Source organism: Saprolegnia diclina (genome assembly GCF_000281045.1).
Source record: "Saprolegnia diclina VS20 unplaced genomic scaffold supercont1.36, whole genome shotgun sequence".
NCBI lineage: Eukaryota > Oomycota > Saprolegniomycetes > Saprolegniales > Saprolegniaceae > Saprolegnia > Saprolegnia diclina.
The window spans coordinates 329938-355787 of NW_008246103.1; the positions used below are offsets into that span (position 1 = coordinate 329938).

General features: G+C 57.3%; 8 protein-coding genes across 8 annotated transcripts; 6 read left to right on the plus strand and 2 right to left on the minus strand.

Annotated features, from left to right (window-relative positions):
* Positions 1-129: 129 nt before the first annotated feature.
* SDRG_10613 (hypothetical protein) lies at positions 130-835 on the minus strand (the record flags this gene model as incomplete). Its single annotated transcript, XM_008616610.1, has 5 exons — positions 130-298; positions 351-449; positions 504-638; positions 692-781; positions 824-835. The coding sequence occupies 5 exons, from the start codon at positions 833-835 to the stop codon at positions 182-184; spliced, it is 453 nt and encodes a 150-aa protein (XP_008614832.1). The 3' UTR covers positions 130-181.
* Positions 836-1745: 910 nt separating this feature from the next.
* Positions 1746-4793, minus strand: SDRG_10614 (hypothetical protein). The gene has a single exon (XM_008616611.1). The coding sequence runs from the start codon at positions 4746-4748 to the stop codon at positions 1776-1778; it is 2973 nt and encodes a 990-aa protein (XP_008614833.1). The 5' UTR covers positions 4749-4793; the 3' UTR covers positions 1746-1775.
* A 128-nt stretch (positions 4794-4921) lies between these two features.
* Positions 4922-7892, plus strand: SDRG_10615 (hypothetical protein). The gene is made up of 10 exons (XM_008616612.1): positions 4922-5026; positions 5073-5197; positions 5245-5308; positions 5352-5390; positions 5438-6198; positions 6242-6410; positions 6460-6543; positions 6592-6870; positions 6968-7300; positions 7347-7892. The coding sequence occupies exons 1-10, from the start codon at positions 4970-4972 to the stop codon at positions 7776-7778; spliced, it is 2343 nt and encodes a 780-aa protein (XP_008614834.1). The 5' UTR covers positions 4922-4969; the 3' UTR covers positions 7779-7892.
* A 700-nt stretch (positions 7893-8592) lies between these two features.
* On the plus strand, positions 8593-9369 carry SDRG_10616 (hypothetical protein). The gene has a single exon (XM_008616613.1). The coding sequence runs from the start codon at positions 8606-8608 to the stop codon at positions 9332-9334; it is 729 nt and encodes a 242-aa protein (XP_008614835.1). The 5' UTR covers positions 8593-8605; the 3' UTR covers positions 9335-9369.
* A 694-nt stretch (positions 9370-10063) lies between these two features.
* SDRG_10617 (hypothetical protein) lies at positions 10064-10846 on the plus strand. Its single transcript, XM_008616614.1, has one exon. The coding sequence runs from the start codon at positions 10080-10082 to the stop codon at positions 10815-10817; it is 738 nt and encodes a 245-aa protein (XP_008614836.1). The 5' UTR covers positions 10064-10079; the 3' UTR covers positions 10818-10846.
* A 1025-nt stretch (positions 10847-11871) lies between these two features.
* On the plus strand, positions 11872-14088 carry SDRG_10618 (hypothetical protein; the record flags this gene model as incomplete). The annotated part of the gene is made up of 5 exons (XM_008616615.1): positions 11872-12132; positions 12176-12293; positions 12351-13242; positions 13298-13657; positions 13710-14088. The coding sequence occupies 5 exons, from the start codon at positions 11872-11874 to the stop codon at positions 14086-14088; spliced, it is 2010 nt and encodes a 669-aa protein (XP_008614837.1).
* A 562-nt stretch (positions 14089-14650) lies between these two features.
* Positions 14651-22890, plus strand: SDRG_10619 (TKL protein kinase; the record flags this gene model as incomplete). Its single annotated transcript, XM_008616616.1, has 44 exons — positions 14651-14749; positions 14818-14916; positions 14976-15074; positions 15123-15221; positions 15274-15372; positions 15414-15512; positions 15561-15659; positions 15705-15806; positions 15853-15951; positions 16000-16080; positions 16135-16227; positions 16283-16384; positions 16435-16527; positions 16577-16737; positions 16780-17334; positions 17383-17428; positions 17477-17575; positions 17625-17654; positions 17711-17806; positions 17855-17953; positions 17995-18090; positions 18142-18240; positions 18294-18389; positions 18437-18535; positions 18588-18689; positions 18732-18830; positions 18872-18952; positions 19001-19093; positions 19142-19243; positions 19295-19387; positions 19437-19597; positions 19646-20309; positions 20361-20456; positions 20505-20600; positions 20646-20744; positions 20788-20892; positions 20943-21023; positions 21078-21407; positions 21451-21576; positions 21636-21722; positions 21775-21876; positions 21923-22015; positions 22067-22173; positions 22221-22890. 44 exons carry the CDS (start codon positions 14651-14653, stop codon positions 22843-22845), a joined length of 6081 nt encoding a protein of 2026 aa, XP_008614838.1. The 3' UTR covers positions 22846-22890.
* A 1704-nt stretch (positions 22891-24594) lies between these two features.
* Positions 24595-25347, plus strand: SDRG_10620 (hypothetical protein; the record flags this gene model as incomplete). The annotated part of the gene is made up of 1 exon (XM_008616617.1): positions 24595-25347. The coding sequence occupies one exon, from the start codon at positions 24595-24597 to the stop codon at positions 25345-25347; it is 753 nt and encodes a 250-aa protein (XP_008614839.1).
* Positions 25348-25850: the final 503 nt, after the last annotated feature.

A 25850-nucleotide genomic window follows, 5' to 3' on the forward strand; every position in this document is an offset into this window, starting at 1 on the left:
GTGTCGCTTAGGGAAGTTGCTCGCACGATGCGGGTGGCGTGTACAGGTACTAGGTACGACTACACTGCAGGTACCATGGGCCTGGAGGCTCGCTGGTGGGCTTGAAAGACGCACATTCAACTTGACTTCATTTTGATAGACATGTTTTTGTGTGGTCATTAAGTAATTAGATATATACATACTAGGCTGCCTCGGCGGGCGTCGTTACTGGGAGCTCCCAAGGCAAACGGTCGAGCAAAAGCGGCAAAATCTCGTGCGCGCCGTAGCGCTTGGCGTACGCAATGGCCGTCTCGAGTTCCTAATGCGATAGTGTCAGATGGATACTGGTACGATCCATGCCAATCATATACATTGTTGGCGACGACCACCGAGGCGTGGGCGTCGAGAAGCAGCTCGACGATCGCCACGTGCTTGTAATACACAGCATAGTGGAGCGGCGTATCGCCGAGCTATTATATGCATCGAATGTCAGCACCAATCAGGGAAGAGTGCATGGCGCGTACCACAGAATCCGTGGCGTTGATGCCAACAGGCACCTGCAAGTGCCGGAACGGGACCTTTGGCAGGTGCTGCAGAAGCAAACGAACGATTTCGACGTGGCCTTTGCCAGCTGCTTCGTGCAGCAGCGTTTGACCCCACTACGCAGTGCTGGGAGTCGACGCTGGTTGTACTGTAGCTTGTAGGGACGTACGCTGTTGACGGCGATGCATGCGACGCCTTTTTCCAACAGCGTTGCAAATGTGGCTGCGTCGCCACGACGTAGAGCGACAAGAAGTTGGCCCTAGACACCATCGTGAGCACTTGTGTCAGATTTTGCAGCTACCTCGTTGGACATGAGCAAGACCGAGACAATTTAGAAATGCGAACCGGTGTCGATTGGGATCTGCCTGCACTTGATACTGCGCTTGATTATTACTTGATATTCTCATCCACCTGGCGTTGCGTGGGATCATCGCAGGGGTTGACGCGCTTCTGGAGAATCGTATCCTGGGCGTCTTGTCCGCTCTATAGACTGCATGCAGGCACTGTTATTGCTCCCAAGAAAAGATGGATCTGTCGTGTCGTCCTGGGCTCGGGTCCATTTGGGTGATAGCCAATCAAGCAATCTCATTCTGTTGCATCCACCAATCAAATTCCGGCACGCCCGGGAAAGAGAGAGGTTGACATAAACGTCGAGTTGAGAATAGAGCATCTCGTTACCGTGTCTAGCTACTATGGGCTAGACGACGGGCACGCAAGTGACAATAGATGCGTCATATCAACGTCGTTGCCGTCGACAGCGAACTGCAGCGCTGTCATGCTACGTGTACGACGAGAAAATACGTCTAGCGGCTTGGAACGCACACACCGTGTCCGCGGTGTTCATCTCGGCGTGGGCCGTAAGAGCACATGCGCAGCGTCACAGTGGCCGTAGCGTGCCGCGTAGTGGAGCGGCGTCGCCTGCAGCATAAGCATCGCAAGTGCTGAGATTTAGACCCGTCACCCCTGCCCGTCACCGGACGATCGCAAAAATTAGCCAATGAGCTCAGCCAATGAGGGTGGGTGTCGATTTGGTTCAGCCAATCCCGTTCGTGGAGAGTCCTCGGATAGAGCCAATCGAATCGCTCAATACAACTATCACGCACAGCTATAAAGCCTTTTGGATCAGCACGGAAATATGACGTCCCTCTTCAGCAGTGAGTAGCCTTGACGACAAATGCCCAGCGCTATCGGTTCGGGAAGACAAACCATGGCGTGACCACAAAGGACATAGGAAAAAAATTGTTACGTAGTGTTTAGTTGGCGTCGGCCGGTGGCTCGGGCTTGGGCTCGGCGGCAGCGATCGCTTGCTCTTTGGCGATTGCTTTGGTCGACTTGACGACGTTGCTCTTGAATTTCTTCTGCGAGTCGATGCGGGCACGGACGTCGTTCATGACCGGGTAGACATCATTGTCCATGAGCGGCAAGAGCGCGCGGCGGAAGCTGTTGTACATTTCGGGGTTGAGGCTCTCCTCCTTGAAGAGCATCTTCTTGACCCGCTCGCGCTCTTTCGGCTCTTCAAAGCACGCGGGGCAGTTTTCGTTGATGACGGGCAGGCGCGCCGCATAGGCAAAGTCCTTGAGCGCCTCTTCGCGCACGTAGGCCAACGGGCGGATGATCTCAATGTCCTTCGTATCGTTCCAGTACTTGGCCTTCATCGTGCGCACTTGGCCATTGTACATGGCCGACATGAAGAACGACTCGGCCAGATCGTCGAGGTGCTGGCCGAGCACGAGCTTGTTGTAGCCGTTCTTGCGGCAGCACGTGTAGAGGAGCCCGCGCTTCATGCGCGAGCAGTACGCGCAGAGCGAGTCGCCGTTCATTTCGCACATGGCGCGCTCGACAATGTTTTCCGAGAGGTAAAAGTACGGGACGTTGAGCGTCTTCATGTACTCCTTGAGCGGACTCGGGTCAAACGACGGCGTTTGCGGGTCCACGGTCGCGCACGCGAGTTCAAACCGAATGGGCGCCCGCTTTTGGAGCGTCAGCAAAATGTGGAGCAAACTCAGCGAGTCTTTGCCGCCCGAGACCCCCAAGATGAGCCGGTCGCCGTCGTTGATCATGCCCCATTGCATGAGCGCTTGGCCCACGAGGCGCATGACCTTTTGCGGCGGCGTCGGAAAGAGCGTCGTCTTGGCGACCTGGTCGGCGATCTTGCCCGTGGCCGCGATCGTCGACGCGAGACTCTCGTGCGGGTTGGCGGCACTCGCGTTGTTGCTGCGGCGCGGGTATTTCTCCGTCTTGGGCGCGATCGGGCACACGAAGCAGGCGCCCGTCGCACAGCTCGTGGCCATTGTCGCTGGCGGTGCCGTCTCGGTCACAGCCACCAAGTGCGTGCGGGCACGGTACGCTTGCGGCTGCAGCGGGCCAAGCGGCGACGCCCGATGCGGCAGCTCGGTGCCCGTTGCGAGCGCGCCCAGCACTTCAGATGGATAGATGAACCAGCGGAGCGATTCTTTCGACGGATCGAGCATGCTCCCGTGGCTGGCCGCCGTACCGCTGGCTTCCGAAGGCGCGAGACCCGCGAGGCGCTCGGCCTCGGCAAAGAGCGCGTCGGTCGACGGCACGATGACGCTCGGCGGCGATGGTGTCGACGCGCCCGAGAGAAAAGGTGCTTTCGAGAGCCACTTGCGCGTCGGAAACTTTGTGAAGCGCGACTTGTGCTTCCATTCGCCCGTCTTGTGGTTGAACTTGTACTGCGGCAAGAATTTCCAGCCATGCGTGGCCACAAAAGCAATCGCTTTGAGGATGTAGTCGACGTCGTCGTCGCTCAAAATGAACGGAAAGCTCACGCGCGAAAAGCCCGGGCGGAGCACCTCGGTCTTGTCGATGAGCGCGGCTTCGAGCGCGCGCTGGTGCTCCTTGGAGACGCCGAGGAGGCGCTGGCCGTACGGGCCCGCGCACTGGCAGCCGCCGCGCGACTGGACGCCAAAGAGGTCGTTCAAAAGCGCGCACACAAAGTTGTAGTGCAAGAAGCGGTCGCCGGCCGTCAGCAGAAACGAAAAGATCGGCAAGCGCGACGGCGCCACGTCGTCGTGCCCGAGCAAGACAATGTTCTGGTACTGCGACAGCGTCGCCAACACGCGCTGGACGTGGGCGTCTTCGCGGGCTTGAATCAACGGCAGACCAATGCGATGCTTGACCTCGAGTGCCAGCCCGAGACGGATCGAGCCGAGCGTGTCGGGGGTCCCGCCTTCTTCGCGCTCGGCGCGGTTTGAGAGGTACCGGTGGTCGTCTTCGGTGACGTAAAACACAGTGCCGCCACCCGGCGCGGACGGCACGGGGTTCCCGAGAAGACGCTTCTTGAGCACGAGCACGCCGGGCGAGCCCGGGCCGCCGAGGAACTTGTGCCCCGAGAAGAAGATACCGTCCTTGTACGCAAACGGCCGCTGGTCGCCGACAAGCACGGGGTTCATGTCCATCGTCACGTACGGCGCGCAGGCCGCATAGTCCCAAAACGCAAGCGCGCCGTGCATGTGCAAGAGCACCGTGATCGCGTCGACGTCCGAGAGCTGTCCGGTCAGGTTGGACGCGGCCGAGAAGGACCCGATCTTGAGCGGCCGATCGGCGTACTCGAGCAGCTTGGCGCTAAGCACGTCCATGTCGGCATACCCGTTTGCGTTCTCGGGGATTTGGACCACGTCGGCCGCCGACTCGCGCCACGGCAACAAGTTGGAGTGGTGCTCGAACGGCCCGACAAACACGACCGGCCGCGCCTGGTCGCTGCTCAACGGCACGTGCAACCCGAGCAGCTGCACGAGCTTGTTGATCGCTGCCGTGCTGCCGCTGCCCGTGAAGAGCACGACGTCTTCGGCGCCGCGGCCCGTGATTTTGGCGTTGACGCACTGCGCGACGATCTGGCGCGTCTCGTGGCGAAAGCATGTCGACTGGAGCCCCGTGATCGACGTTGTCGTGTGCGTGTTGCCATAGAGCGGCAGCACTTCGGCTTGCATGTAGTCTTCAATGCACGCCAAGGACCGGCCACTGGCCGTAAAGTCGGCGTACACAAGCGGCTTGGGTCCGTACGGCGTGTCGAATGGCGCCCAGTGCCCGACGAGCGACGACCGCATCGAGTGGAGGAGCGCATCGCCCTTGAGGATGTCCGAGGCCTGTTCACTCTCGTTGGCGACGACCGTCAAGTCCTCTTCGAGCTCGTCGCAGAAGGTGCGCTCGGCAGACATGGTCAATGCTGGCGTCGGCAGAATTCGGATATTTGCCATGCCACGCATTTCACTGGCCTTGACGGCAGAGTCGATACGGCCCCGTGATTGGTTGAAATCGAAAGTATTACTGAAATGTCGTCATGGGATTGGTTCAAATCCGCGAGGGTGGTCGAGTTGAAACGCTCGCATCAGTTACGTGGCGTCCGTCTAGCAAGGCCATAGACAGGCAGAAAGCGTTTCAACAACGGCCGGCGTTTCAACACGAATCGGTGGAGCGCAGCGATCCGATGGCCGTCGCAGCGCCCAGCGACATTGACATCGCGGTGCTCACCAAGGAACTCGAGGTACGATGATGGCGACGCGAAAACGAGGATGCGCGCAGATATGTAGATTGCGTTTGCAGAGCAGCTCGTCAAGTGCATGGCGGTGGTTCAAAACGAATTTGACGCTGAGCGTGCGACGATGCTCCAAGTACAAGCACGCAGCTATGAGCACCTGCATGCAACCTTGGATATGTTCGTTGTTGCGCGTCTCTGTGAAGAGGGCCTCACATGCGCCGTAGCAAGCTAGCGACATGGCAGCGCGATATGGAGGCTCGGGTTGATGCCAAACTCGCGGACTTTCTGGTATGATGCAAAACGCAATTCTCTGTTTGTCACGTTGACGTAGCGTGCCCTCACGCAAGCCCACCATGACAAGATGGACGAGGTACAAGCCTTCCTCATCACAAGGGGCGCTGCATGCGAGGAAACTAGGAAATACGGTCGCCCAGTGTGGTCAGTGACGCGCCATCGTCGACGATGGAGAGCGTCGAATTGGACCATCTCTTGTGTCTCTCGGACGGCGAAGGATCTCAACCTGTCGACGATGTATGCAGCGAGAGGGACGACGACAATTCGCCGCGACGTTTTGCGTCGTCTCGGCGCTCATCAGTAGCGTTTGGCTCATCGAACAGCATGCACGAAGTGGCGATAGCCTCGCTGCATCCTCAGCACGAAGAGCACAAGAACGGCGTTGTAGAGGAGCTTTCCGAGGCGCCATCCAACCTCTCATCGACGCCAACAACCACTGCACTCGTGACGGAATTGTCAGCGCTTGGTCCAACAGCTCTTGTCCAACCTCTGGAAGAGACAATAGTCGCTACCCCGCCCACCGCGCTCGAATTGATGCCGCAATGCAATGCGTCCGAGGTCTCTGCGCCACAGCATCCTCTTGGTGGCGAAGAAAGCACGATCTTGTCCTTAGCTGCAGACGCGGAGGTCTTGACCAATGACGCAGCGTCGGTCATAGTCGACGGCGTCGACGCGCCGACGGCTATCGAACTGCACGTGACCGCCCATGTCTTGCAAATGCTACATGCGTATCCACAAGTGTCGGTCACCGACTGCCTCACAGGTGTCACTTTGTCCTCTCGGAGCGAGATCGCGGCACACGTTTCCGCGCTTGCCCATGGCCTCGAATGCATCGGGTTTGGTTGCTATGACAGTCTCTTGGTGCTAAGTGCATCGCCGCTACGGTTTGGACTCGATGGACCATACGTATGCTCATGGCGATCGTAGCACACTCTGCCTCGTGCTTGCAGCTTGGATGGTCGGTGGTCGTGTCGAGTTTTGGCTCTCAGGGCAACTTGCTTTACCGCCACAAACGAGTGCGCTGCGCCCAACGTATGCCTGCGTCGATCACATGGAAGAGGGTGTCCACATCAAAGTCCTTTTACCGTCCATCAAGGTACAATTCTGTGTGCTAACAGATAGGGTACATTGTTTGAACGCCGCAGGTGATCTCATTGCGAGACAACGTCGCCAAGGCGGACTTTACCTACGCGAACTTGGTACAGCCGACGATGATGGCAACCCATGGCGTACGCAGCACAAGAAGCGCCAAACACGAAAGTTTATGGTCTGCGTAGCGGCCGCCTTGTCTGTCGTTGGACATTGCGATCGTTTTGCATACACACGACGCCATCACGCAAGCTTGGAACGTCCACGAACAAAGCCACAAGGACGTCATCGAAGGCCTTGACGCGACTGCCGCGCACTGTGCTACGCTGCTCTGTCTCTCGATGCAAACGCCGATTGGACTGTTCGTCGGCGCGCTCTCGTCGCTCGTGCAAGGCAGCCGCCTTTGTCTTCTCGAGTCCACAAGTGTCTCTGGGCCCGTCCTCTCCAAGTTGCTCTTGCTCCACCAGGTAGGCTTCGATATTCTATTTTTGGATTTTTCGATATGACGTGGCACCCTATGGTGTGCGCACGAGTTTGCCGTTGGCTCACGTCAGGTGTTTGTAGCCCAAACGTCTTGTGCTGAGTAGTATGCACGTGATGCATTTGGCCAAGGTCGGCGAAGCCATTGCTTGCGTCGACGTCGTCGACTGTGTTGGGACGTCAGTGCCGACGCTGCCCCGCGCGCTTCGAAGCCTCCACACGGCAAGCAGCAAATTTCAGCCCTGCCTACGCTTTCGCCGCGTCTTTTGCGGGCCCACAAGCATCTACACGGCGTCCGACCCGATGCTGCTGCCGATTGCAGCTCCCCTAGTGCATTCAGTCGGGTTGCCAGTGTCGTCGTTGATCGTCCTTCGCATCCAAAGCATGACCACGGACGAAGTCCTTGGACCAAAACAGGTGTGTGTCTTGGGTAGTTGACAACCTCGATGAAACGTATGAGCAGGTCGGTGAAATGTGCGTCGGTGCGGACGATGGCCAACGTCTCGGTGTCCTTGCCTACGTCGATGCAGCACAGCAGCTGCACCTCATCGGATCCAAAGACGGCATCCTCAAGCTCGGCGCCGAAGCGACAACTGCACTCGAGATTGAAGAAGTCGTCGCTTCGCATCCCCTTGTCGAAGACGCCGTCGTTACGTGCAGAGACGGCCAGCGCCTTGTCGCATACGTCAAGCTGGCCGCGGCCACGCTAACATACTCGGCGGACGCTCTTCGCAGCATCCACGCCTATGCGTGCAAGCAGATACCAACGCCCAAGCAGTTTCATCGCCTTGTGGCTGTCGACAACATTCCGCGCGATGTCATGGGCCACGCGTACCGAGCGCTTGTCCTCGACGACGCCAACGCCCTCCAGCATCTCGATGCCACACAACGTTAAGGTTTTCATAAAAGCAATCGCGATATATGCAGGGTACGCAAAACTTGAACGAAGATGCATTCTGTATGTAGTTAGCAGCTATATCGATGAACGACAGGTTGACTGATGGCTCAACCCAAGAAGAGTTCAGTTGGCACACCGCAGCAGCTCCAAAGGAGTGCAGCTGCAGTCCACGACTCCCCTCAAGTTTCTCAAAGTCACGCCGGCATGTCCACGGCCAAGGGTCAATAACCTGTTTATTGACCCTTGCCATGGCCCAATGACGATGGATTGTCTTTGCTGGGGACGTTGCATTACCTCCTCCCACGGTCTAATGTAATGATTCGTAACGTTATTTCCAGTGAAAAGTGCAACTGCGAAGACAGAAAGCCCCTTCACCAAGAAGGTCCTCGTGGGGTTTTGCGCTAAAGTCCCACGGTCACGCCAATAAGGACGCAAACGCGGCTCGCATTGGGTCATGACATGCGGCACATAACGCAGCACAGCCTCCGTTGTTTAGCGTGCCGTTCTACGTCACTCGTATCGCTTAAATGCAAGGGTGTCGACGATTATGCAAATTAGAGCCTTCCACCCAAGCAATCACTGCAACACTACACCAAGCGTCTATATCCAAACGACAAGACTTAACTTAGATAGTCCCAAAACCTACAGTACTGAAATTGGATTGACAAACTTGGTGAATTTCTGGCCCACAAAAATGTACCCACGTCCACATTTGGTTCGGCCATCCGGTGTGGATGCCACGTTGCGTGATTCTAGTCGACCCATCTGATCTCGCGCCAGTCACTTGCTCCCGTTCCCATTTTGCTTTTGCGCCGACTCCAAGCATGAGCCACTACGCGGTTGCAGGCATCCTGTACTTTCTGACGCACCCGAGTCTCTGGCTCACGACGCTCTGCCCCATGATCATGACGATCATCGTCGGTATCGTGTCGGTCGTTGTGCTCATCAGCGCCGGCCTCTACCCGCAAGCGTATGGCCTCGAGGAGGCCGGTCTCTCAGCGACGTGGGCATGGGTCCTCGCCATTTTCCTCGTCGTGCTCGAGATCTTCCTCGTCGTCCTCATCTACTCGCAAACGTGCACGCCCTGCTTCATGGACGCCATCTTCGAAAAGACGCTCAAGCTCCGCGGGTTTACCGACCTCGTCGAGAACAGCGAAGCGCACTCGGGCTGCGGCCGCGCCTGCCGTGCGTGCTGCAAGGTGAGCTGCCTCTCGCAAATCTTCATTTTGATTGTGACGTTTCCGCTCAACTTTATCCCGATCATTGGCACGATCGCGTACGTCTACCTCAACGGCCGCTTCAAGGCCTGGGAAGAGCACCTCCTGTACTTTGAAATGCGCGGCATGAAGTACGAAGACCAGAAGGACATTATTGACGCGCGCAAGGTCGAGTACGCATCGTTTGGCATGCAGTGCATGTACCTCGAGCTGATTCCGTTCTTCGGCTTTATCTTTTTGTTTACAAATACGGTCGGCGCGGCGCTTTTTGCTGCCGACATTGAAGAGAGTCTGCGAGCCCAAGAGAACGGCTACGTGCATGCTAAGGCCGTCTAATTTTCTATATGAATAAAATGTCGTCTCCATCTTCCCTTCAGTTACAACCTCCTTTTAAACCGCACGCAAGCTGGGCTCAGAGTTTGCAAGGTTGCTCCCAAAACAAAATGTTTCGAGACATTACAGAATGTAGAGCAGCCTTGCTACGGGTGTCCTTCGCATGCCTGCTCTGTACACGACAGCGAGGTCTTTTGGCTGCTCTTTTGGTACGACGCCAAGGACCAAGCTCGGATCTTGCTGCCACGCAGCTGCGCGCTGTGATTGGTGCGATCGGGCCAATCAGCGCGCGGGTCATGCCATCGCGCACTAAAAACACCACCCTTAATTGACATGGTCCCGCGTTTGCGACGTTGCCCAGAGGCAACCTGACATCTTTACGACAGAGCACTTAGGAGGGAGGTCAGCGCTTTCCATCGAGATACAAGACATATCTTTAACGTGGCGGTGTTCCTGCTCCCGACGGTACGTCACGCCCATTACCGCTGTCATTATATTCTATTATTCCGGTACGAGACCTCGTCGCACGACCAGGCACAAAAAAGCCCGCAAGCAAAGTACTTAGGGCATGCAAGAACCAGCGTATTATTTGCTTCGCAGGTCTATGCATATCCTTCGTGAGCTTGCACCAAACGCAAACATGATTCGCTCGCGCCATAAGGACTCTTCGATGCGAGTTGCGTGTAGCTAGACTATACACACACCGGATAACGTCGTTGCCAGTTTGCATTTGCCCGACCCAAGCGCGATGAGTCACTACGCGGTCGCGGGCATCCTGTACTTTCTGACGCACCCGAGTCTCTGGCTCACGACCTTCTGCCCGCTGCTCATGACGATCGTCATTGCGCTCGCGTCCGTCATCACGCTCTTCAGCGCTGGCCTCTACCCGCAGGCGTACGGCCTCGAGAAGGCGGGTCTGGCCGCGGGCTGGGCATGGGTTCTCGCCATCTTTCTCGTCGTGCTCGAGATCTTCCTCGTCGTCCTCATCTACTCGCAAACGTGCACGCCGTGCTTCATGGACGCCATCTTTGAAAAGACGCTCAAGCTCCGTGGCTTTACTGAGCTTGTCGAGAACAGCGAGGCGCACTCGGGCTGCGGCCGCGCCTGCCGCGCGTGCTGCAAGGTGAGCTGCCTCTCGCAGATCTTCATTTTGATTGTGACGTTTCCGCTCAACTTTATCCCGATCATTGGCACGATCGCGTACGTCTACCTCAACGGCCGCTTCAAGGGCTGGGAGTACCATCTCTTGTACTTTGAAATGCGCGGCATGAAGTACGAAGACCAAAAGGCGGTTGTCGACGCGCGCAAGCTCGAGTACGCGTCGTTCGGCATGCAGTGCATGTACCTTGAGCTGATTCCGTTCTTTGGCTTTATCTTTTTGTTTACGAACACGGTCGGCGCGGCGCTTTTTGCTGCCGACATTGAAGAGAGTCTGCAAGCGGAAGACCACGGCAATGTCCACGCCTCGGCCGCCAAGGTAGTTTAAACCGTAATCAAGACTGTCGATAGCTCGAAGCGTGGCCTTGGACATTAGGAGGGTTGGACTTGGTTAGTCCATGTCTGCACGACTACGAGTGCTTGGCCCTCCACGAGTGGAGCCCGCAGCTCGTACAATAGAGAGCTGAGAATCAAGAACGTCGAGTTTAGGACTTCCTATTGCGCTTTTGAACTGAGGCGGAACATCTTGCACCTTCCTGTCTGGGTATCAACTTACTAATAGAGCCAGCCACAACATCCCCGACCAACACCATGAGGGCCAAGCAGCAAGAGTGTCTTGCGCCACGTCAAACATACGCCAGGAGCTTACGCCACGTGACCGCATCGATTCTTTGTTTGAAATTTCTCCCAAGTTACTGTACTGCGGAACACTCAGTACTGTGAGGCAGCGGATTGGCCAATTGATGCGTGGGACCACTGTGCGGAGCGGGATGTGCAGTGGACCAATTGTTTTAGTTCTCTCGGAAGAAACGAAGCGGTCACCTCTGATGCGAGCTCTACGCAGGCACGACCGTGCGCTCTCGCATCAGCCTCCTTCGTATGGTTCCGTCGTCTGGACCATAACATTGAGGCCATTGCGCTAGGATGCAAGTGTCGTACTCGCCGTCGGAGGCCAGCGCAACACACACGTCGGCAGAGAAGAGTCTCAATGCCTTGTCGCAAAGACGCGCATTGCACCAAGGATACTCGTTGAATGAGGTCCTGCCGACCTACCTCAGATTACTAGTAGAACAAGAGCAGGACAGAAGAGCGGCGTTGCGCCGATGGAAACCTAACCCGCTTCGTACGACGACACCATGGTGAACATCACCAGGTTCTTGTTTCTTCAACTACACGATGACCTACAGCCATCGAGCAAAATGCGTAGTGCAAAAGCTCTAGTGTCCACAGAATGGGGCAGCTGCAAAAGCAACAATCCAGTAAATGGAAGGCGATGAGAACCTCGTTTCGGCTACTCGGACTTCAATATATATATTGTACTGCAACTGGTCTTCTCCACCGAAGCGACGCGCGCACGATTATTTTTCGTTTGGCTGCCTCCCATGACTGTCGACTACTTTGAACCTGTGACCCCGCGCTCCGAGACGGACGTATCGACCTCCGCTGACGCGATCGCGTCGATTCCAGCCCACGCGATTGGCATTGCGCTAACCGCGCGCAAGCAGCTACGAGGTCATTTTCTGACGCTGCCCGTGCCGCTGTTGCTCTTTGTCGCGTTTATCGCGATGGTACTGACCCACACGCCGATCCAACGGGTCTACATGGCCAACCACGGTGTCGCCACGACACTCAACCCCAAGGCGGTACGACAATATTATCCATGTTTCTAGTGCTAAGTATCAGTAGGACGTTGTGCAGTCCAAGACGGTGGTGAATTTTATGAAAATCCGGTCGCTTGACGACATTCCGCGCTGGGTCAACAACTCGGTGCTCCCCGCGCTCTTTACAAACACGTCGCTGAACGGTACGCAGCCCTTTGCGATACCCTGACACGATAAATGACGCAATGTGTCGCATACAGGCTCGGTTTTGCCGCGCGAGCTTCGCGGCCGCGTGAGCTCGTACCATGCGCTCGTTGGTGCTGCGACCTTCTTGACATTCAACACCAACGCGACCGAGTGCCCGAGCGCGACCGACCTTGCCGCCAACTACGGACCGTGCTATGACTTTGATGTCGAAATCGACGTCGACACGCCGGGCCCGCTGAGCTGGCGCAACATGCGCTACATTCCGTGGAACTCGCTGTACATTGCGGCGGCGAACCCCGACCCGTATGGTCGCTGGCAGCGCTGGCTCCGAGAGAGTGCGCAGAAAAACTATGGTCTCTCGATCACGACGCGCGAGTTTGTCGTCAAGATCACAACGTACAACGGCCAGCTCGACCTCTTTACGTACCAGCGCTTTCGCATTGAGGTCGACGAAGGCGGCGCTTGCAACCCGAGCTACAAGGTGCAGAGCATCCCGACCAACCCGTACACCACGTCGCATCTCAACCTTGCACTCGACGTTCTCGTGTGGCTGCTCGTGCTGTACGTGCTCTTTCGCCGCGTCAAAGCGCTTCTGCGCCAAGTGCGAGGCCACGTACCGTGGTCGTGCAGCCTCGGCATCGCGCTCGTCGAGTGGTGCTCGATCGCTACCGTCGCGCTCTACTATGTCGCGTGGTTTCACATTTGCACCAAATTCTTCAACTCGGGCCTCGAGACCCAGCTGCGGACGCTCAACTCGTTTTATGACGAGTTGTACTTGCTCCCCCTCGAGTCCAACCAAACACAGCAGCCTGGTCAAGACTACCAGCGCCACCGCATGGAGTCCAACACGCAGCCGGATTTAACGGCCCTCCTCGACTCGTTTGGCGGCGCGATCAACTTTGTGTACGTCGTCTCGATTGTCGCCTGTCTCCAGCTTGCCATCCAGTACGTCCTTGCTCTGCTGTGTTGGCCGTCTAACGATCATATGACAATATGATAGTGTCTTGGCGGCGTTCCAGTTCCACCCGACGATGAACGTGTTGACCAACACGATCGTGACCAGCATCAAACGCCTTGGATCGTTCCTCTTTGTGTTTGGGCTCGTCGTCCTCTCGCTCGCAACGTCCGGATGCTTGCTCTTTGGCCCTCAACTCGAGGAATTTAGCAGCCTCGACAAGTCGCTGGTCACGTGCACCAACATGCTCTATGGCGGCTTGAGCTACGAGCTCATCAAAGACGTCAACGACCTCGCCATTGTGTGGTTCTGGGCGAGCCAGTCGATTGTCTATATGGTGCTGGTCAACATCATGCTGGCGGTCGTCATTACGTCACACCAAGAGATCGTCGCCATCAACTTTGCGTACGTCCCACCACACAAGGACAATATTGTTGTTGACGCAGAGACAATGTAGCAAACGGTCGTTTGTGGACGAGTTCTTTCTCGTGCTGCGCGACGTTCTCAAGATCTACCTCTTGCGCCGCCCCGACCTCTTCCAGAAGCTCACCGATCGCATGCCGTTCGAGCCGCACCGCAACGTGTGGACCGCCGATGACGTGGCAGCGACGCTTGTCATCTCCAACCTGCGCGCCACGCGGCTCATCCGCAAGCTCGAGCACTACGCCACCTCGGTCGACGTTGACGAGCCGTCGGTGGTGCGCTCAACAATGTTGGATGCGCGCAGTGCACCGTGTGGTCATTGCCACGAGATGGAGACCAAGATGCAAGCCATGGACGCCAAGCTCGCCTTCTTGATCGAGCACCTCACAAAGAAGCCGTCGTATCTCGTCTAAGTGTATTGGAATCGAATGCATGTACCAAATGTGAGGTCGGTGCGGTCAATGGACAAAGCGACGTGGCACCAAGCATGTGTTGTTTAAGCTCCACTGAGTTTAAGAATAAATAAATACAGTAGAGGTCAGCAGCTCAGCTAAGTAGAGGTACTCTTGACTAGGAACCACCGACGACGTGCCTGCTCACCGGCTCTGGTGCCGAGGAGCGCAGAGCTGTCTACGATCGTACACCAAGCACGATAGTATGGCCGAGTAAGTGCAGAGAATGCACGGTCGCACAACCTCAAATCGCCAGTGATATCACTTGAAGTTGCTCCGTTGTGGACTCGTTATACCTCTATAAATAAATAGTTATCATTTGGCCCGCCATTAACCTGTCACAATCGATTGCACGGGATTGCGACGGGCGCTTGTGTCAGACGCACGCCACGCAGTTTGCATTTTAACGCAAGCTGCTACACGCAGTTTGTATTTTGACGCAAGCTACTACACGCATCGGTACCTTACACGAATGGTCCACGGCACTTGGTGAAGGACGCTCTACACTATAGACAAGACGACAATGCCAAGTCGGAAGCTGCTGGAGGCTGCGGCGAGCGGCCAAACCAGTCTTGTTGCGGAGCAACTCGATAACGGCGCGGATCCCAACACTGTCGATCAGGTTCACACGCCGACCATCCATGTCGAGCTACATCCATGTCGAGCTACATACTAATACGCACCGAATAGTATGACAACCCGGTGCTCGCGATTGCGGCGATGCACGGTCACGTCGATGTCGTGTCGGCGCTGCTGGACGCCGGCGCGACCGCCGATGCGTTGGATGCGGTACGACCGATATCGGTCCAGAAGAATGTCTGCATCACCACCACTACTATGTCGCGTAGATGGCTGCACCGCCGCTCTTTCGCGCCGCGCAACTAGGGCACAAGGACGTCGTGGCGCGTCTGGTTGCCGGCGGAGCCAATGTCAACTTTCAGCTGGCAGTAAACAGCTTGCATTCATTGTATCGTCAGCGTCACGATGGTCCGTAGAGCGGAACAACCGCCTTGACGGAAGCCGCTGCCGCTGGACGCAGTGAAACGGTGCAAGCGCTTTTAGCGGCCAATGCCAATGTCGCACTGCACGATCGGGTACGCGCACCGCGCACATCGATTCATACCACACAAAGCCACCGCCACATAGAATGGCACAACGTCTCTGATGGCGGCCGCTGCGAGCGGGAACGTGGACGTCGCGTCGCAGCTCTTGCGTGCCGGCATGAGCGCCCGCGACGCCAATATGGTGGGAAAGCCATACACACATCAGGAGATGACTTTGGGTAGGAGGGTATCACGGCCATGCATTTTGCGGCCATGAGTGGCCGCGGCGCAATGATGCACGTGCTTGCGAGCGCGGGTGGCGACGTCAACGCCGCTTCATTGGTACACGTCCTAGCCATATCGGCATTTATCATCATATCGTCGCGCTAGGATGGGACGACCGTGCTACGGTGCGCAGCGACGGGCGGGCACGCTGCCGCCGTAGAGGCCCTCCTCACGTTGGGTGCCGACGCCAATGACGGCTCGGCTGTACGTACGAGGTTTCGGGTGACCAAGTGCCGTCACGTCGCGTAGACGAACGTGCCGTCGCTTGTCGTGGCAGCCGGGGGTGGCCACCTGGAGGTTGTGGACCTGCTCCTACAAGCCGGCGCCGACATCAATGTGATCGAACGCCGGGTATGACATACCACAGCGTTGTTCGATAATGTCATGGAGTCTGTAGACGGGTATGACGGCGCTGTATATTGCAGCGTCCGGTGGCCACGAGGCCGTTGTGCGCCGACTGGTCTACGCGGGTGCGGCGCTGGACACGGCAGCCAACGTGCGTCAACGAAATAGAGTCATCCGAGGAATGCACGGACTTGCGTAGAATGGACTGGTGCCGCTCACTGCGGCCATGGCCAACAACCGGTCGGCAATTGTCCACTTGCTTCAAGCGTTGCGTGTCGAGGTAGCACCTTCTACCTCCATGGAGGTCTCGACTGCAGTCGGTGTCCTGCTGTAGAAACGGACCTTGCTCCATGCAGCGCGCCAAGGCGACGGTGAAGGCGTCCTTGCGCTGCTAAACAAGGGCCTCAGCGCGCACGAGGTGGACGAGGTACGACGCGGTTCTGCGCTCTGCTTTGCACGGTTTACACCTTTACGACGCCTAGTATGAGAACACGCTCGTGCATCTCGCGGTCCTTGGCGGGCACCACGATCTGCTCACCGAGCTGCTTGCGCGACCGGGGATGCCAACCACGTATATCAACAAGGTTTGTAAGAATCTCTACGGAATCTTCGTCTGTCATGCTTGGCGGTGTAGTTTGGCGAATCGCCCATGATGCTCGCCATCAAGATGGCTGCCGACGACATGGTGCGCTTGCTGCATACAGCCCAAGCGACAACAGCTCCCCTTGTACGCCAGTCGTTCTTCTTGCAATCCCATGTGCTGAAAGGAAACGTAGGTGCCTCGTCGGTCGCCGCCGCCGATGGCACGGTTGGGCGCCGGTGGCTATGGCATTGTGTTCAAGGACACGCTGGACGGCGTCGAGGTGGCCGTCAAGATGCTCAAGAACCAAGGTCTCCGGGCCGATGTTTTTCGCCGCGAAATCAACGTCATGAAAGCGTACGACCAAGTGGTTGGCGTCCGCACTCAGTCGCTGTGTAGCAATCCATCGCTGTACGTGGTGCGGCTTGTGGCGACGGCCGACGAGGACGCGGACCCGCAGCTTTTCCTCGAGTTTATGGATGGCGGCGACCTTGGGTCGCACCTTGACGCAGAGTGGAACCAAACGCCTGTTGCCGTCGGGTACTCGCACCTCGAGGTCGCGTGGGTCGTTGCAAACGCGCTCAAGGACCTCCACGCACGAGGCATTGTGCACCGGGACATCAAGACCCAAAACATCCTTCTCTCGTCCAGCCATTACATCAAGGTCGCCGACCTCGGCATTGCCAAGCGCGTGGCGACGCACATGACGACGGGCATCGGCACTACTGAGTGGATGGCCCCCAAAATGTTTACGTCGGGTCCAGAGACGTACGGTACCCCCGTCGACATTTATGCCTTTGGGATTCTCCTCGAAACGCTGTTTCCGGACGTCGTCGAGCAAGAGAATACCGCGTGGTACGCTGCGCTCGCCAAGTGCTGCAAGGCCACAGACCCAGCGGATCGTCCCACAGCAAGCGACCTTGTCGACGTGTTGCGCCCCGAGTTGCTCGCCAAGTAGTGTTCCAACTGCGGCGCCGCTCCGACACCCAAGTCTTTCCGTAGGCAATCCGAGCTCGTCTTGTCGCTGCGGACGTTCCGGGACGACCAGGTACGGTGCTGCCTTTGGGGACAGAACGGCAAGATGATTGTTCCGTAGTTGCGCGCCGCACCGGAAAGCAACACCTTGGTGCAGCCCCAAGTCGAGCCCGAGCCCCGAGTCGCGTTCAAGCCCCAGCCCGCCCCACGTGTTCTTCTGGTTGGAGCTCACACGCGATACAACGTGCGTCTTACCTTGTGGACCGTAGGACTTCCAGTCGCCGGACGAGAGTCTCAGTGTACGTCCACGATTCTTCATTTCTACTCGTGTCGTGATGCGAGGTCGTCTTGATAGCCCGAGCAGCACCTCCTTCGTGCCGCCTTCTTTGGTATCAAGGAGGTGGCTGCAGCGCTGTTTGACCAAGGTGTGCCGATCGAGTCGGCGAGTAGAGTACGCGTGACGCGACTGATGGATTGGTGCATGAGATGGCGTGCGTAGGTCGGCCAGACGACACTTTTGCTTGCCGTTGCCGGCCGCCAGCCCCAGATGGTTGTGATGCTTCTGGCGCGCGGTGCCAATGCGAATGCGGCGGACGAGGTAGGCGCGCTCCGAGGAACCTTGGATGCGAACCATGCTAGATCGGGAGCGCCGTGCACCTGGCTGCCGATACGAACCAACTCGACGTCTTGAACGCGCTCATTAGCGCCGGTGCCGCTCTCGACGCGCTTGACACGGTACGCCGTTGCTGTCATCTGCACGACTCGCGTTGACAGGCGCGTATGTAGTATGGCTCGACGCCGCTGCATATGGCTGCAATGCATGGACACTTGCCTCTCGTGATCGCACTCGTGACGGCTGGTGCCGACATTAACCTCCGCGATGCGGTGCGCCAGCGCTTCGAATACGCAACCTTCTTACACAAATTTGCATGGTCTAGCGGGGGGCCACAGCGTTGATGCGTGCTCTCTTCGGCAGCCACGTGCCGACAGCCAAACTGCTTCTCGATGCTGGCGCCAATGTCAACGACGATGCGGTACGTCCAAGTATGCCACATCGATCAGAGATGACCACAAGGTGTAGTGGGGTGAGAGTCCGCTCTTCCTGGCCTGTCGCTTGGGCCTCACATCGCTTGTGCCGCAACTTGTCGACCTTGGCGCCGACGCGACGGCACTCTACCACGTACTCCATCTCCGTACTCGCTTGCCTCTTTGACGCGGTGAGTGTTTGTTAGGCGGGCCTGACACCGCTGCACATTGCGATTCAGGAAGGCCATGCCGAGATCGTATCGATGCTGCTCGCCTCACCGCGTGGTGTCGTCAACCAGCGCGACGCCGTACGACGCGTCTATAGACGGCAACTCATGTCTGTGACATAGCGAGGCACGACGCTCCTGCATTTGGCCGTCGCCACCGGTCACGTCAACGTCGTTGACGTGTTTTTAAACGCGGGCTTTGACTTTGACGTGACCAATTACGTACAAAGCGTCTTCCGATGCGGCTCGTCACCGCTGCGTAGGATGGTGACACGCCGTGGGGCCTCGCCCAAAACAGCCGCAACGCGGCACTCATCTCGCTGCTCGACGACGCTATCGAACACGTAGGAACCGACGACGCCTTGCTGCAACGACGCGCATGACAATTGTAGAAAGAGGCCCTTCTCGAGGCAGCCAAGCACGGTGCCGTGGATTGCGTACACATGCTGCTGGAGCGCCCGCTCAGCGCTAACGTCACGGACGAGGTACACGATGTCTCTTTGGCGTTTGGCACATCGTATCGTGCTTGACAGGTCGGGTGCTCGCTCGTGCATTGGGCGGTCATGACGCACAATGCGGCCCTCTTGGAGCTGCTACTGAAGCAGCCGCATCTGGACGTCGATACGCACAACCATGTACGACACGAATGCGAGGTAGTACACGCTTACCGCATTGTCGTCGAGTAGGAAGGGAAAACGCCACTCTCGTTGGCCATCCAGCGTGGTCACTCGGACATCGCCGACATGATCTTTCGTCACAAGCAACGTCCCGTCGACGAGGTATGTGCGTCAGCATCTATAGGACGTACACCTGCATGGACGTACTTAGATCACGCTGAACGACATCAAAGACGTTCACTCTCACCTTGGGGTCGGGGGCAACGGCAGCGTCTCCAAGGGCTCGTACCGCGGGCGATTCGTTGCTGTCAAGTGCCCCAACAACGCTGCGCATGTCCGGTCGTTCCGAACTGAAATCAACGCGATGCTCTCGTCTCTCTACCTCTTGTTGCATGTTCCGATCTCTAACAGTCGTCGTAGGTGTGCGTCACCGTACTTGGTGGAGCTTTTGGCGATCGCCGATCGCCATTCGGAGTCACCGGCGCTCGTTCTCGAATTCATGGACGGGGGCAGTCTGCGCACGTACCTCGATAAGAAGCTGGCTGGTGCGCCAACGTCCCTCAACATGACCAAGCTCGAGGTCGCGTGGGTCGTTGCCAACGCGCTGCAGAGCTTGCACTCGATGGGCTTTGCCCACGGCGACATCAAGAGCCTCAACGTGCTCGTCGGTAGCATGGGCTACATCAAGGTCGGCGATTTGGGCGCGGCTCGCGAGCGCGCAACAATTTTGACAGCCGTGCCCGGCACACTCTACTGGACCGCGCCTGAGGCACTCCGCACTGGTAGCTCGGGGCGCTACGGGATCGAAGCCGACGTCTATGCTTTTGGTGTGCTCCTCACGGAGCTTGACACGCTCCAATTGCCGTACTACGACCAGCCTTCCATGACTTCCATGCCTCGCGCTGCATTTGTAAACAGCGTGCTCGACGGCTCCCTCCGCCCGACGCTCCGTGACAACTGTGAGCCATGGTACCGAGCGTTGACAGAGCAGTGCCTTTTGGCGGATCCCGATGCACGTCCGACGGTCACCGAGATCCTTGGGACATTGCAGACGCACGTCTCCGCGGCGGTGGCAAGCAAGGATGTACGTATGTGTGCTTCTCCGGTATAGATGTGAGACATGTCTTTGCGCTAGGCATTTGACGCCTTGCACCGCGCGCTCACGAACGACATGGCCTCCGTCGTTGAAGCGCAGCTCGCTGCGGGCATGGACCCCAATGCACTCTTGCCAGTAAACATCTTTGGGCATCCGATGACGATGCCATCTCGCTACCTCTAGGGCGACGCGACGCCGCTGTATCTGGCGACGATGTGCAACGCCAAGGACTGCGTCCAAGTGCTGTTGGCGTCTGGTGCGGACGTCGACGCGCGTGTGGTTGGTTGCATCGTCGTCGAGAGCCAAGCAAATGATGCGGCGTAGGACGGTCGGACGCCGCTGCATTTGGCGGCCAGTACACAGCGGTACCCGATTGTCGATGGGCTTGTGCGCGCCGGCGCCGCCGTTGACGCTCGAACCGAGGTTTGCCAACATATTGTCTTGGCTCACGACAGCATTGATGTAGAAGGACGGAGCGACGCCGCTGCTGTACGCCGTCATCAACATGGATGCGGTTGGCGTAGTGCAGCTCCTGGATGCCGACGCCGACGTTCGTATCTCGCCCAGAGTGGTAGCAGCGCGTTCGCCGATGGAGCTGACATTTATACCGGATGGCATTAGGGACCGACGCTTCTCGAAGAAGCCGAATCGAACGAGTCGATGGCTGCTCTCCTGCCGCTCTTGAGGGCGGCGTCCGTTCGTGTACGTGACCCTCTTCGATCGCTTTGAGACAAGTGCCAACGAATCACGCTGCAGGAAGAGTTGCTTCGGACACTGGACATGGCTTGCACCAACTGCGGCAGCCGGCACGCAATAAAAGCGGCTTGTAGCGCATGCGACCATATTCCATCGACGCACGACAAGCTCGTCGTGCTGCTGCGGCGGCTACGAACGCTGCACAAGCGAGGCCTCGTCATCAACTGGGCGATGCGCTGCCGAATGTGTAACTTGCTGTTCGACTTTAACGCCGTGTGCACTGGCTGTCATGCACCAAGTCCAGCCCAGTCGGACGAGGACGACACGCTCCGGCTGCTACTCGCGCGCCTCCGAGCCGCGCTCAACAACAACGTTGCTCGCCTCGCACAGGTGTCCCAAGCGCCCGCGCCGTTGTCTCACATGTATTCTGCAGGAGTCGGTACCAGCGCTTCCAGACGGCGTGCATGAGCTTCTTCGGGTACTCGACATCGGCACGGCCGAGGAGCGCCGCGTGGCAGCGATCTGCGCACAGGCCGCGAACGAGCGTGAACACGCGACGGTGGGACTTGCTCCACTCCACCCTCCGATGCACCCAGGCTAAGACGGCAATCCTTATAGCAATTGGTGCAAGCCACACAAGAAGGTGACGCGGTTGCACTCCAGCGCCTTCTCGACGTCTCATGCCGCCCCAACTGCACGGACGAGGTGCAACGAACGACCAACCAGCTAATGGTCAAGAAGTCAACGTCATGGATAGAACGGCAACCCACTTGTCCACATTGCCGTGCAAACGCGCAACGTCGCGGTTTTGCAGGTTCTGCTTCAAGCCCCCGGCGTCGATCTGGGGGCGACCAATTCGGTATGCTCCCAGCTCCAATCTGGCGTCGCTTTCTCAAGGCGCGTAGGACGGAAAGACGGCACTGGCCGAAGCTCTCGCGCGCGGCGATATGAGCGCCATGCGCGCACTGCACGGCGCGCTCTGCGCACCGGTGGGCACGGTACGGTGACCTTTACATAGCGTTCGGTACAGATTCTCAAACGACGCGCAGATTGCAAGCGACGAGCTGCCAACGCCGGGTGAGGCAGTCGGCCTCCGAATCGCAGACGAGCGCTACCTCTCGCCGGCGGCCAACGAGCCTGTTGACGCGATCCTCTCGTACAATATCGCATTTTGTGTGCATACTGCTTGACATCATTGTGTAGGTTTTCGTCGCCGTTCGTGGTGCCTATCTTTGCACAGACCGGGCCCGATACCGTCGCGGTCGAGCACCTGGACGAGGGAGATCTTCGGAACCTCCTCTGTCACGTGCCGCGCGAGCACCGCTTTAGTTCGTACGAGCTGGTTCAAGTCCAAGTCGCATACTGCATCGCCAACGCGCTCGCCGATTGCCATGCGAGCGGCCTCGTGCACGGGCACCTCTCGAGCGACAACGTCTTCTTTTCCAGCCAGCATTTTATCAAGGTTGGTGTCCCCGGCACGACGCCGTACCGAGACGGCGCCAGCGCAATGCTGCGCTGGACGGCACCCGAGGTCCTCCGCGGGGACGCTCGCACAACGGCGTCCGACATGTACGCGCTTGGCGTGATTTTGACCGAGCTCGACACGCTCGAGCTGCCGTATGGCAACGACGACGTCGACGAAGCCGTGCTACGGGAGCTGGTACTCAACGGTTTCCGCCCGCCTCTCTCGGAGGAGTGCGAAGAAAACTACTCTAACATCGTCGCCCGTTGCGTGGCGCCAGAGCCGAGCGATCGGATGACTACAGCCGAGCTCGCAGCGATTCTGCAGCGAATTCTGGATGCTGCCGTCGTTCGTTATGGTATCTAACGTCGTCTGCTGCGGGTGCCGTACATACAAAATGAGTTTTCTTGCATCTACTAGCACTCGTGCGAACCACCGGAAATTTGACGTGCCCATAGCCTGTCGTGGTGGGATCGGGCGGCGAAATGCTTTGTGAATTTTGTTTTACAAAGGAGCAACTCGCTTGGATCAGAACTAAACTGTCAACAGCAGACAATCTGGGACACTCCATAGTGTCATAGCAAGGATCTATTATTTGGTTGTTGCGCTTGAGAGCTTCTGTCGGTAGAGCTCATTCTACCCCAGTGTATGTCGTAGACGTCCCGGCCTTCTCAGTCCGAGTCGCAGCGATCGCGCCAACAAAAGAACCTCCGTCATAGTACCTTCGACCAGTGTAGTGAAAAACGTGGGGAGGATGAGGCTGACATAGGGGAGACTCATCGTGCCCTTTCTTTAGCACACTCGAGATAACGAACGTTTGAATTAAGCCATTTTTGCTTGGGAATCAACGTTGTAGCATAAAACATACGAGGAATTCTCAACTGCTAGTTGACCTGCTCGACTGCGGTAGGGTTGTGCGGGGTCCGTGGTCGTCACGATGCACGCTGTAAGTACGACCTCGTGATCGAGCGAGAATGACAGAATCTTCCGTTGTTGTCACGTCGTTGCCACAGCGACGACAACACTTCCACATTGCACACTATAGACACATGGGAACAGCTGGTGATAACGTGGGAACAGCTGGTGATAACGTGGTGCTGCGGAATGAACTGTACATAATATGTACACTAATTGAGCGTAACCAACATGCAACGCGCCACAAGTTGCCGAGCCCAAGCCTTGTGCCGCTGTCGCGAGCGTTGGCGCGTAGCTGACATGTTTATCATTGTGGCAAATCATGCCATGAACGTAGCTCTTCACGAGGTTGCGTGCTGCAAGTGCAATCGGAGCTCGTCATCGTGTGCATGTCCTGTGCGCGGTCGCTCCCACCGCGGTGTTTATATGTGCACACTGAGACCGGAACGTCGTACCGCACTCGACAGGCCATATTCACCCCTCGTCTTTATGACAGCTCCTCTTCGCGACCCTCTCTCTACCAATACAATGTAGCATGATGTACACGGGCAATATGTTTATACGAGGAGGCCCTTGACTGGACGCAGAGCTGGGACGCCATATATTATGGAAAACGCCACATCGGAATGAGCATTGACGAGCTGTACGTCCAAGTCTCGCACAACTCTGATCCTCGCATCCAGGGTTACGTATGTCGGCGCTCATCCCAACTGGCGCACGAGCGAGCTGTGTGGCAGTTGGGAAGATTGCTGTCTGTGAGGCTGCCTCGCGTGCGGCTTCGAATAGATAGATAAATTTTCATGCAGCGGCCGTTGTCTTCAGCGATATATATTAGAGTCGAAGGCTCGTTCGAATGGCAGATAAGCTCCGACCCGGGTTCAGCTTCGTCGTATGTCTCGGAACGCCAATGCCGCTCATTCTACGTAGTCCGACCGATCGCATCACTGCCAACAGTTCAAGGCAATTACCCCAAGCTGTGGGAGTATCGAACAAACGGACGATCTTCCACCCGTTTCAACGTCGACGAGGTATATATTTTATAGTCCGAGACGGCTGAAAGATAGCACACCTATGCACTGTGGTGTGTGCGCTTGTCTCTACCACTTGTCTGTTGAAACTTGGAAGCTTACGACGCTATACGTGATAGCTCAGTGGTCGCCCCGTCATCCCCAATCAGTGGCTAATTTCCATTGCGCTGTCATGGGCACATTTTTCTCTGGGCCGTCGTACAAGTACAAAGTCAATGTCGACGGCAACGGCAAACTTTTGCTCGCGCGGGGCCACACCAAACTGCTCAAGAAATACGCACCCAACTTTACCGCCACGCGCGCACCGACGCCCAAGGACGAAGAGCTCATGACGCGGTCGTGGGAAGTCGTTATTGGCGCGAAATTACGCGCCGAGCTCGAGCGGCGAAAGCTCCAAGTCAACTCGGACCCGGACGCGCCGCCCGAGTCATCGGCCGTCGTTCAGTTCTACGACGTCTTCTTCACCAACTTGTACGCAATCGACCCGGCAACGCGACCGGTCTTTCGTAATTCGATGCACGTACAAAGCAAGGCGTTGGTCAACATTGTCGGTGCGATCCGCCACATTTTGCACTCGGCCGATGCCACAAATAACATTGCAGCCCTGGCACTGCGCCATATTCAGTATGGCGTCAAGCTCGAGTTCTTTGACAGCCTCGGCCTCGCCATGATTGAGACGCTGCGGTCGCTCGGCGGCAGTTTCTGGAGCGACGACGTTGGCGACGCGTGGCGCACGGTCATCGCATACATCATCTGCCTCCTCGTCCCACCGTACATGGAAGGCGCCCGCAGCAAGGAGCACAGACACTTGACGATGGCCACGTCGCGGTCTCGCACCAGCGCCTCCCGCGTCGCAGTCGGCGACACGCATCCGTCGTTCATTGCATCGACAACACACCCCTCGACGACCGAAGTTGTCAGTTAGAGATACAAAACCATGCCTACTATCGCCGTAGCTGACTAAGTTATCAAAATATGTCAACACTAGTCGAGTTGTTGTCTACTGGGTCGAGACAGCACCGATGCGGCGATGTCGCCGAGTACCGCCATGAGAAGTGGGCAGCGCCGCTTATTCTCTGGGGATCAAGTCCGCGATACGCATCGCGAGCTAACTCATCTCGACACACTACGGTGCCGAGACCACGCGATTGCTCAGTGCTTGTGAACGCCTTGGAGCCACTGCGATCTGGCATTGGGCAATAGAGCGGAGCTTTTCATGTGCCACGTACAGTGAGCTCTAGCCGTCTAGTGTCGGTCGCTCGTGTTCTCCCTTCTCTCTCTATCTCTCTCTCTGACGTGTCACTCTGATGAACGTGATGGCGCAAAATCACAGGATCGCAATTACGGGCGTTTGATTGGCTCAAGATTATCCGGATATCCGGATAAACTGGCGAAGTGCAAACGCGCAATCAGAAAGTCCTGCAATGG

Excerpts from the sequence above, each read along its gene's own strand:
- SDRG_10616 (XM_008616613.1), top strand. The coding sequence starts at position 8,606 with ATGAGCCACTACGCGGTTGCAGGCATCCTGTACTTTCTGACGCACCCG.
- SDRG_10617 (XM_008616614.1), top strand. The coding sequence starts at position 10,080 with ATGAGTCACTACGCGGTCGCGGGCATCCTGTACTTTCTGACGCACCCG.
- SDRG_10614 (XM_008616611.1), bottom strand. The coding sequence starts at position 4,748 with ATGCGTGGCATGGCAAATATCCGAATTCTGCCGACGCCAGCATTGACC.
- SDRG_10615 (XM_008616612.1), top strand. The coding sequence starts at position 4,970 with ATGGCCGTCGCAGCGCCCAGCGACATTGACATCGCGGTGCTCACCAAG. Across the intron at positions 5,198-5,244 it reads CTGCATGCAACCTTGGATAT|CAAGCTAGCGACATGGCAGC; the intron begins GTTCGTTGTTGC and ends CATGCGCCGTAG. Across the intron at positions 7,301-7,346 it reads AAGTCCTTGGACCAAAACAG|GTCGGTGAAATGTGCGTCGG; the intron begins GTGTGTGTCTTG and ends ACGTATGAGCAG.